The sequence below is a fragment of the Etheostoma cragini genome, chromosome 12, assembly GCF_013103735.1.
Source record: "Etheostoma cragini isolate CJK2018 chromosome 12, CSU_Ecrag_1.0, whole genome shotgun sequence".
Taxonomy (NCBI): Eukaryota; Metazoa; Chordata; class Actinopteri; order Perciformes; family Percidae; genus Etheostoma; species Etheostoma cragini.
In genome coordinates, this window is record NC_048418.1 from 1,219,453 (window position 1) to 1,230,644 (window position 11,192).

At 42.5% G+C, this 11,192-nt stretch overlaps 1 protein-coding gene across 1 annotated transcript in view; it reads left to right on the top strand.

Annotated features, from left to right (window-relative positions):
* The window catches only part of LOC117953961 (protein EFR3 homolog A-like), an 18,567-nt gene that overhangs the window by 5,673 nt on the left and 1,702 nt on the right, over window positions 1-11,192 (top strand). Inside the window, exons 3-10 of the mRNA XM_034887378.1 lie at window positions 602-737; window positions 2,106-2,183; window positions 4,702-4,869; window positions 6,068-6,182; window positions 8,220-8,271; window positions 9,237-9,409; window positions 9,940-10,015; window positions 10,533-10,694. Of these exons, the coding sequence (XP_034743269.1) occupies window positions 602-737; window positions 2,106-2,183; window positions 4,702-4,869; window positions 6,068-6,182; window positions 8,220-8,271; window positions 9,237-9,409; window positions 9,940-10,015; window positions 10,533-10,694 (960 nt within the window). The remainder of the gene's footprint in view (window positions 1-601; window positions 738-2,105; window positions 2,184-4,701; window positions 4,870-6,067; window positions 6,183-8,219; window positions 8,272-9,236; window positions 9,410-9,939; window positions 10,016-10,532; window positions 10,695-11,192) is intronic.

Here is an 11,192-nt window from a genome sequence, read left to right on the forward strand (position 1 = left end):
TCCCCCTGCTGGAGATCCGATATAATGCAGCTTTAAGGAGTCTCCCCCTGCTGGAGATCAGATATAATGCAGCTTTAACCAGATGCTTTGTCCCCTAATATTAACAACATACTATTAATTAGGATCATATTACGCTGGAGCTTTTGTCTTCTTTGGTTCTCTGTGAAGTACTCCAGCCTAGTCTTTAAACACCGCCGGGCTTTGTTGTTGTATGTGCCGCTAAAGTCAAGTGACGACGCTATAAAGACCTTTGCCATGCTTGCGTCTCTCCCTCGCCCCTCCTACCAGTTCCTATGGCCACTTGGCCAGTGTGAATACAAATGGAAAAAAAAGTTTTGGGGGAGAGTAGTTAGAACTGTTTAGAAGTGGACTGTTCCTATATCTACGCTCCTGTAACTTCTTGGTCAGAGAGAAGCTATTATGTAACATTTTTACAATCTTTAACCAGCAGGAAGTCCATTGACCAAATTTTCTGCTTCCTTCTCAGTTTAAATATTTGCAAATAAGTAACCTAAGATTCACTTTCTGATCTGGAGCAGCTGACAGAGTGGCCAATCACATGTCAATCCTTTTGTCTCCCTGTCCCCGTGTCTTGGTCCAGGCTCAGCACTCCCATCACGTCATTCAGCAGGTTCTAAATCACCTGGACACCCACAACAAGAACACGCCGCGGGTCCGAGCCGGCATCGTCCAGGTCCTCCTGGAGACGGTGGCCATCGCCGCCAAAGGCTCAGTGGGTGAGTTACCGGAGCGATCTCAATCAATCAATTAATCCACCTTTATTTATAGAGCACTTTCAAAGTTGACTAAAGTGTTGTACCGAAGATTATTAAAAGACATAAAGCACATAACTCCAGCAGGCATAAAATACAATATAAGAGAAGACAGCCATACAATAAAACCATAAAATCCAAAAGAAAACGTCCACTAAGAAAGGGTCGGGTTGTAAGAAGTGATTGAAAAACAGACAAAATGCACATTTTTACTGAACAAAGTGGTGAAACACAACATGTACTAACTTTCTTAAGTTATAAAGATATCTAAAAGTAAACTTGGGTCCCAACTTTGGGCGATAGACAGTTATCACAAGCTCCCAGGTTTGATACCCAGATCTGTCAGATTAAATACATTTTCACCTACATCAGTGTCTTAATTAGGTTTTTTCCAACAGGAAACAAAGTCGCATGAACATGAAGTAGAAACAGTGAATAAAGGTGTTTTTAAAAAGGTGCTGATGGGTTTTTATCCGTCCCCCGTTCTGTGGCTCTGTTCCCCTGAAGTGTTTGTACGTGCTAATTGGCTAATAATTAAACCAGCTTGAAGTTTAACACCTCCGACTTATTTTCGGCTGCTTATCCGGGGGCCGTGTCACGGTGGTCTAGGCTCCTCCTGGGGGATCTGGGCCAAGCCAAATGAGAGAAATCATTTCCTAAATGTGTTTTGGGTCTACCTCCGGGGAAAACTTCCAAAGGAAGGTACCCAAGGGGGCATCCTGATCTGATGCCAGAACCATCTCAACTGGGAGCAAGGAAGGGCTAATTCATGTGTGTCAATCAAAGTCCCTCACCTGGGACCAGTATCTCTTGGGGGACCCTACCAGGAGCTATTGCCCCTGACAACACAAACCCCTCCACCACAAACAAGTGTGTTGATTGTCAGAGAGGGAATAGAAATAAATGAAGAAAAACAAGTTAACTAAATCCTAAATTCTGTGCTAAATGAGAGTGAAATGTTCCACTGAGGTGAGTATTTAAACCTGCAATGTTATTAAACCTTTTTACATTCAATTACCTGATGCGTTTATCCAAATTGACTTACAATAAGTGCATTTAACCGTGAAGATACCACCCAAACATTTCCAAAATCATGCAAGCACGTCAATAACTTACAATTTTTTTTTTAAATCTTTTTATGGACCAAGATGCAGTCTGAAGAGTCTAAAGATGTGTTGAGTTTATGTTGTCCTGATGTCAGTGGGAAGCTTGCTCCGCCATAGTGGAGCCAAGACAACACACACTCTGGAAAATGCAAACATTTTGTATTTAATTCCTCCAACCTGTGTTTTGCTGCGCCCCCTGGAAACAAAACTACCTTCATCTGGATAGGAATGATTCCCGAGTCCAAAAGAAGTGATGTGTTCACCTTTGAAAGTGAAAACCCGACTCCTCCACATCTGTGGCTCGGTACAGTATGACAGCGTGATTAGATTAATGTATAGAGCAGTTTCTGTAGACCCCCCCCCCCACACACCTGGCATTTACTGCATCATGGGTAATCACAGTCTGTCTGTATTTATCCACATACATTACACTCTTTTTCGAGAGTCCTGTCTGAAAATGCAGCACAAAGATGACAAAGTAAAGTAATAAAAATGTAAAATGCAAGCCTGAATTATAATGAACTCCTGCACAAACCGAATCGGAGCTCATTTGTATTCCAGCTCCGTCAGACTGTGACACGATGCGGGAATGAGATGCATGTTAATGCCAGGTGAACACAGTGTCCCTGTTTATACCAACAGATCTTAATATTTACGCCCAAACATACACCAACTGACCAGAAATACAGAAACCTCTGAATGAGGAAGTACAACAGCTCTGCCATGAATTACAAAAACACAAATGTTCCCACGTCTCTATTGACATCCATCCATTTAGATAGTTTAACAGGTTTTTGCTTTCACAGTTAATTTAATCGACAGAATTAAGTTTGTAGTGCTCTCAGCATTGAATAATAACATTTAAAGGTCCAGTGTGTAACCTGTGTAGTTGTTAATTATCAAAATCCATGTTGCCTGTTCACAAACTCGTCCGTTTTCATGACTATTTACCACCACCATCAATTCCAAGTATTCTTATTGGCTTAAAATTTTACATTTCCATTCACATAAACTGGGGTAGACGCTCCATGTTCATGCGCCATCAATACTAGACTTAGTATATAGATATATTAGTATATAGATGTATTAGTATATAGATAAATTAGTATACTGTATGTATTGAAAGGTGTTTGTAATATTTTGTTTATCTCATTTACCCACATGATGGAAAGCATTAGAAACTATAATCCATTCCAGTACAAGAGTAGAGTACTATACTGTTGGATTCAATACAAAGTACTTTACGGGGTTTCTGTTTTTCCTCATTATCCAGTAAACCATTAACGCCACTGACAGATCCACCTTAAAGCCACACTATGCAAGATTTGTACCTTTAATATAACAGGTTTAAAGTCATTTTGAAGGTGTTTACCTTCATTTTGAAGGTAAACACCTTCAAAATGACTGAATGAAGTTGTAGTAGGGAGAATCAACCTGATGGCAGTACGGTGGCTAAGTGGTTAGCACTTCTGCCTCACAGCAAGGAGGTTCTTGGTTTGAATCCAGGTCGTTCTGGGGTAATTTCTCCCTATGTTTGCATGGTTTTCCCCCCCGTGGGTTTCCTCTGCGGTTTCTTCCCACCATAAAGACATGCATGCTGAAAAATAGCCAGTTGGCAACTAACACTGGTGCATTTACAGAAATATTCATTAATGTGTATTGTCCTAATAAAATAAATAAATCCTAAAAAGAAAGCAAAGCAGGCCAAAACCAGCAATGCAAGTTCAGTAGGTGGCGCTCTGCCAAATCTCGTAAGAATCAGTCCATCTTTTCCTGTACGGTGTCCGACGCCTCTATCCTACTGAACAGGTACCGGTATACGGTGGTGGGGATCAGACTGTGAGTGCAGAGTCAGGTCTGCGTGACACCAACGTTGATTACATACTGCATAGTATGGCTTTAAGATCCTCCAGCAGTGAGTCTGAATATGTGGGGGGGGGGGGGAGTTTCTGATTCAGGTTCACGTTATATGTGTTTGTGGCTGTAGACTAGCAGAGGAATGTGATGCTCTACCTAGATGTGTGTTAATGTTTCCTCAGTAGATTCAATGTTAAAGGTGCCCTGCCACACAAAGCCGTTGTGTGTGTGTGTGTTACGTGGTGAATGTGAAGATTTACTGCTACCTCCTCTGTCAGGCCTAGCCACTGGAAAGAAATAAGAGGAGAAATTACATCAGCTGGTCAGTCTGACCATGTTGCCTGAGCTCATTAATATTCATGAGCTGGTTAAAGGATGCTGATAGCAAGGCTCTCATTGGCTAGCTGTTAGCCAATCAGAGTCGAGCAGCTTAGCTGGTTGAATTTTCATGAGAACTGGCTTATATCTTCCTGCAGGCTTTTTATACCACTCCTTAAAGCTGCATTATATCTGATCTCCTGCAGGGGGAGACTCCTTAAAGCTGCATTATATCTGATCTCCAGCAGAGGGAGACTCCTTAAAGCTGCATTATATATGATCTCCTGCAGGGGGAGACTCCTTAAAGCTGCATTATATCTGATCTGCAGAGTCCTGCACTCCGCTTATTTTGCAGAGACCGAAATGTTAGTTTCCTGTAAATAAACGGTAATGCTGTAGCAAGCGCAGAGTGTGGGATTTTTTCTTTTGTTCGAAGTTGATGATATTGTCCAGCGCACCTGCACAGAAGAATTTCTGAATGTGCAGATCTTTTCTTCAAAAAAGTCAATTTTCTTAAAGAAAGCTGGACTTTCATCTCTGCTTCACCGTCGCCACAGAAAACGAGTTGGTAGTGTCACAATACTGGTAGCAGTTATACTCGTTAGCCTTTTAATATATGTTTCTACGGTGACTGTGTGTGATCGCAGGGCCCACAGTGCTGGAGGTGTTCAACACTCTGCTCAAACACCTGAGGATGAGCGTGGACTTCGAGCTGGGCGAGAACTCGAGGAGGAACTCCAGCACCAGCGTCTCTTCCGGCCGCGGCAAAGAGAGCGAAGAGAGGATCGTCCAGAACGCCATCATCCAGACCATTGGTACCGCAGCATTTAATAACGCTTTCATGATATAAAAGCTTGTAATTATGCACAATGGAACAGCCATATTGTTGGTTTCTGATCCATTATTTTCATTGCCTGTTTAATGATTTGACGGGTTTGACTGTTGTCTGGGAGGCTTGGCCCCAAAACTAATCCAATCCACTTTATTTATATAGCACGATTTTAACAAACACAAGGCTTCCAAAGTGCTGCACAAAAGGATAATACAGAATAAATCAATAGAAAACCCCTTAAAAGCACAACAGTATACACATAAGATCATCACTCTAGAGGTAGTTTTGAAGAAGAGTTTTAAAATGAGGAAGAGAGGAGGCCCGTCTAATGTGCAGGGGCAGCCCAGTCCAAAGTTTTGGGGCAAATGCACGGTCCCCTCTGAGCTCAAGCCTAGCTTTAGGCCCCGCCAGGATCGGCTGGTCAGCTGACCTGAGAGACCATGAAGCAGCACAGGAGGATACGTGGGAGAGTATCACGGCATGAAATAACAGTGAAGCTGCCTTATCAGTTCAGGGTTGTCCGGACAGTCTTACAGAGGTTGTTAATGTGTTTGTTCAATTTGAGTTGGGAATCCCCCCCCCCCCAAAAAAAAAAATCCTCAACTCTCTCTATGGCCTCTTGATCTATTTTTATCGTAAGCCTGTTAACTCTGTTAGTGTCCTAATAACCAAAAATCTCCAAAAATCAAATACTCCTGGACGCTCCCAGACAACATTTAAAAAAGTCAGTTACAATGAACAAAATGAGTATTAGTAGTAGTAGTATGAGGTATTAATAGAATAGAAAGCCTTTATGGTCATGATACACAAGTGCAGTACCTGTGCTGAGATTGAAGCAAAACCTTTACAGTGTCAACACAAAATATTAAAATGTAAAATATAAGTAGTGCAGAAGAAGAAGAGACAAAAAGAGGGGGGGAACATGCAACTATATACACAATATATATATATATAAAAAATACTAAGAAAGATAAAGGGTTTGTATGCACATTAGGCAGATAAAATAGTTATGGGTGTATCAAAATATTGCATAGTAATGAAATAAAGTACTAAATAATAAACATTCTCAGTGTTAGGTATGCTCTAGGACAGAGTCTAAAATGTATTTACTGATGGTTTGGGGTGTTTTAAATGAAACCTGTCTTTGTGTGTGAGTCATCATTCTTGCGTCCTCCTGCCAGGCTTCTTCGGTGGAAACCTGCCCGACTACCAGCGAGCTGAAGTCATGATGTTCATCATGGGCAAAGTGCCGGTGTACGGGACGCCCTGCCACACCTTGGACACTGTCAAGATTGGGTGAGTCACGTTTATTATCTTCACTTTCCCAGTTAACACAATCGGCACGCATGGAGCTGTTTCAGGGTTTGATAGAAACATGGTCCTGGTTTCACGGCAGCTGTAGGGCTGTCAGTCACAGTTGATTTAAAGCACAAGTGTGTGTTTTTTATATTAATGAGCGTCCGTTACATTCAAGCCGTTGCCAAATGAGTGGCTTCAAAGCTAATTAAGACTCTCAGCTCCACGCATCTCTCTCTGGAGGTCTCAGTGCGGCTGTGTTTAGAAGATTGTGGCGTCCAGTAACGTGAAGATAATTACCCGTTTTGAAGAGTCCATGTTTTTTCAATCCTCCGTGTCCTCCGTGGTTACTAGTAACGGTGTAAATAAAGGGGGTGGAGGCCATAGACTGTTAATATTAATGGACAAAGAATCCAGTTCGTCGAATTGCTGCAAATGCGGGAGTGCCTTAAAGTGCCCATATTATGAAAAAATCCCTTTTTCTTAGATTCGGGTTGTTATTTTGTGTCTCTGGGGCTTCCACACTCATACAAACTTGGGAAAGAACTACCCATGCTGTTTTGAGCGAGATACAGTTTCTGAATGTCCTCTGTCTTCAGTCTCCAGGTGGGCTGTTCAACATCTGCACGGCTTTCTACGTCACTAGAGACGAGGTGGCTAACCGTAGCACATGCTAGCGCTAGCATGCTAGCTCGTTCTCATTGGCAAAACAGTGCCCTCATACTCTACTTCTGACTGGCTAGTAGTCCTTACTGCTCATGTGCAACTCCCAACAAAGATGGAACAGATGTGAGATGTCTCACTCTGTAGCTTAAACAGAGAGCTCAACACACAGGGTGGAAAAAGGAGCTGCAGCAATGTGCACTACAACATAAATATGGTGTTTTTTGTATTATAAATTAAACTACCTAAACCTATCCTGGTATAAATTATGAACCAGAAAATGAGCCTAATATGGGTTCTTTAAAACGGTAAGAGACTGCTTCCCCATCAGTCTTGCTGTAGCTCAACAGAGGTTGTGTCCAAAACACGAGACACCATCCAAAGTGAATTGTGTCTTAATCTGTCCTCACTTCACCTCCTTGACGCCCTGCAGCGAATTTGAAAAGAAAGGAAAACAAGCTAATCCATCAAACCTCGGGGGTGCAAGAACAGATAATCCTAAATCAAACAAACACTATCCTCCTCATCCTCTCTTTCTCTTTCATGCTCTCTCTGTCCTCTTTGGGTAATTGCCAGAGGGGAAAGATGGAGCTCTGCAGCCAGCCGGTGTCACTGAGTGGAGGTCTGATAGCGCTGCACCCCCAACATTTAAACTGTCTACATTCAAGAGCTGCTGCTGCAGCTTTATCCTCTTCCTCGCTTACGTTACACAGAGGTTACACCAAGGTGACACTGACAAACAGTTCTTTTACTAAACTTTCATTGTTTGCCAGTCGGTTGTTGGACTGCGGCTAGTCTCGAATATCAAAGATGTTTCATTTCCGGGCGTTGCCTGCTGAAATTGAAGCAGTAGTGTCGAACTCAGTTTCCCTAGGTGCCACACTGGAAATGAGAAGAAGAGTTTTTAAGACATGCTTTTATTTTGAAAAATTTGAATACCTTTGATTATTGCATTATTGCATTATGCATTTCTTCGGAGTTTTGATACTATTTTCGACCTGTTCTTGCCTTTCTTCCTTCTTTCTACCGTCTTTTTCCAGGTTTTTTTTCGCTTTTCTTCATCAGCATTTACATGTTTTCCAGGTACAAGGCTGTTGTTTAGTAAATCTGTCGCTGACATTGCTGTGTTGTTCCTCTTTATAGAGACTTATTTTCTGCCGAAAAGTATTTGCACATGGCTTAAAAAACTGTTTAAAGGGGGAACATTATTGAAAAAAGCCTGAGAACCGGTGCTCCAATCGACTAAGAGGGGTCAGAATGTAGTTTCTTCATTAAAAGGAGTCCGGAAGCTGCAGTTTGAGACACTGTTGTAATGTTTAATAAGATGATAAGAATAGCTGGTCTCTAATGTCCCCTTTGTCTCCCGTCTCTCAGGCATCAGGGTACCAAGCGGATCCAGACCATGCTGCTCAGCTCCCTCATCATGGTGAGTCCTTCTCTTTCCCCCTTCCACCTTTTACATGATTTTACATTACTGGTTTTATTTGTGACTGAGAAAGAGTCCCGCACACTGACAATTACGCAAGCAATAATTTAATTTAGAATAACTTAATTATAATAAAAAATTGGAACTGATTTTGTCATAGCCATGGGAGAACAGAGATGTGTTTTATAGAAAGGAAACGAAGATATGGAGCCTGGCTGTTGTGTTTTGGTTTGGTTGTCTTTCGGAGATGTTAAAGGTGCACTGTGAGTTCTTGCATGGTTTCAGCGCCATTTCATTTATGTCTCAAATCGTAGGCGTCTCTCCTTGATCCGCTAGCGGCCTGCCCCTGAACACACCGTGAAAAATCTCAGTCTGGGGAGACAACACAGCACCGTAAACGTCAATCCCGGAGACAAACGGAGTCGTTAACGTCAAACAGACACTAGAGGCACAGGCTGGGCACCAAAATACAACAAAACCACTCGAGCCAATCACAGACGAGATGGTTGGGCGAGCTTGCTCTGTTTTGTTTGGAATTTACTTGAAACGTCTACAGAAGTGACCGTGCAGGAACTCATAGGGCGCCTTTAAAAGTCATCTGATTTTAAATAAAACGCCGTAGGGCAGGCAGTCCACGGAGCTCGTCTTTCTTCTGCAGAGCACTAACACTGACAGACCAGTTTTATATAGAAGATGAGGTTTCATCTAGATCACATGCTCCAGGAACCAATTTTACAGCACATGCATATGTTCCAAATCAGATTTAACCCCCCTCTTGCCGTTCACACTGACCTTCAATCATCAGATCTGTCACATGTTCTGTTACATGAGGAAAGGTCAACACTTAGACGGTTTCAGCTGCGTGGGAACTTCAGCTGTGTTGAAAATCAACAACCCCCTCTAGATTAATGGCATCTCGCTGTGATGAGTCAGCTCACATCTTCTCTCCCCCTTCTCTCCCCCAGGTAACCTCTGGCTTTAAGTCCAAGTCCATGGCGGCTGCGTTGCCTTCCCCCTTCCTGGACCCACTCTTCTCCATCTCTCTGATGGAGGACAGCGAGCTGAGGCAGCTGGTGTTTGAAATCCTGCACAACATCATCGACCGCCATGACAACCGCGCCAAGCTCCGCGGCATCAGGTACAACATAATAATAATAATAATAATTATAACTTTTATTTATATAGCGCCTTTCATGAAACCCAAGGACACGTTGTAGAATTACTGTGGCTAAGTTAAAGGTCCCATGGCATGAAAATGTCACTTTATGAGGTTTTTTAACATTAATATGCGTCCCCCCAGCCTGTCTATGGCCCCCCAGTGTCTAGAAATAATGATAGGTCTAAATCAAGCCCTGGGTATCCAGCTCTGCCTTTAAGAAAATGAAAGCTCAGATGGGCCGAACTGGAATCTTGCTCCTTATGAGGTCATAAGGGGCAAGGTTAACTCCCCTTTCTCTGCTTTGCGCAACCAGAGAATTTGGCATGAGAGAGAGACATCATGACTTTCAAACAAGCAAAGTGGCCGGCGGTCAACGCCACACCTCCAGCCTTCATCAAGCCTGAAAAAACAACAAAAACAACCTTTAATCCCCTCTAAATTGACTTGTGTACTTTTATAAATGTATACTAATTATAAATGTACTAATTTTGCGTGCGTCTCCGTTGCAGAATCATCCCCAATGTTGCAGCATTGAAGATTAAAAGAGAGAAGATTTCCAAGCAAGACGTTGCATTCATGAAGAAGGTAGAAAATCTTAAAAGATGCTATTTTCTAGGGGTGGGGGGAAAAAATAGATACATCATAGTATCGTGATATTTTCAGTGGCGATACTGTATGGATACACAGGTGTCAAGTATGCATCTTTTATTATATATTATGTATTATGTGTGTTGGTGTCAGTTTGTCCCATTTTCAAGCGATAACATTGAAGTGACTTGAACAAACTTAGAAATGTTTCTTTTTAGATGAAACAGATGTTGATAAGTTTCCTTTTCAGGACGTCATTAGAAATTGGGGAAAAATCAGAAGTTGGAAATAAGGTTATAATGTAATATATATAGCAGAATATTGCGATATGTTTAAAATCGCAATAATATCGTATCGTGGCATAAGTATCGTGATGACATCGTATCGGGAGGCGTGATTCCCACCACTACTATTTTTCGTGGGATACCATACCAATTGGCCAGCATACATTTTTGCACGATATTGTGTTGTCTATCCAATCCTTTTTATATCCTTTTTATAATTATATCTCCAGCATGGCCAGCAGCTCTACCGTCACATCTACCTGGGCTGTAAGGAGGAGGATAACAACCATAAAAACTTTGAGCTGCTCTTCACCACGCTGGCCATCATGACCATCGAGCTGGCCAACGAGGAAGTGGTCATCGACCTCATCCGGCTCTCCATCGCTCTGCAGGTAACCGTGGTTACTCATCGCACCACATCTCGCCCATGTGATTTGGTGGCGATTGGTCGAGACATTTTACTGTGCTGTGGTTTAGAAACTATGACACTCAGGGTCCTGTTTTAACCATCTCAGCGCACGGCGTGAAGCGCCTGGCGCTGCTGCGTTCAGGGCCTGTCCAAATCCACTATTTCGTAGTTTGATGGCGGAAAAACCTCACAGACACATGGTCCTAAAGGGGTTGGACTTAGTGTCTTTATTAATCAGAGGTGTGTTCTGGGCGTAACATGCAATCGGCCAATCAGAGGTCCTCTCACATTCCCTTTAACAGCCAGATGCCTTGCTATCATGGTGGAGGATTTGCACGGTGCTGTTTTTATTTGTAATCTTCTGCATGTGTGTGTGCTGCTGTGCGTCCCTGAGTGTAACAGGTACAGTGTGTGTGCGCGGTGCATACTAAGAGCCTCGGTGCATTTTTACTAATACTCGGTTAAAATAACAGTGAAATGC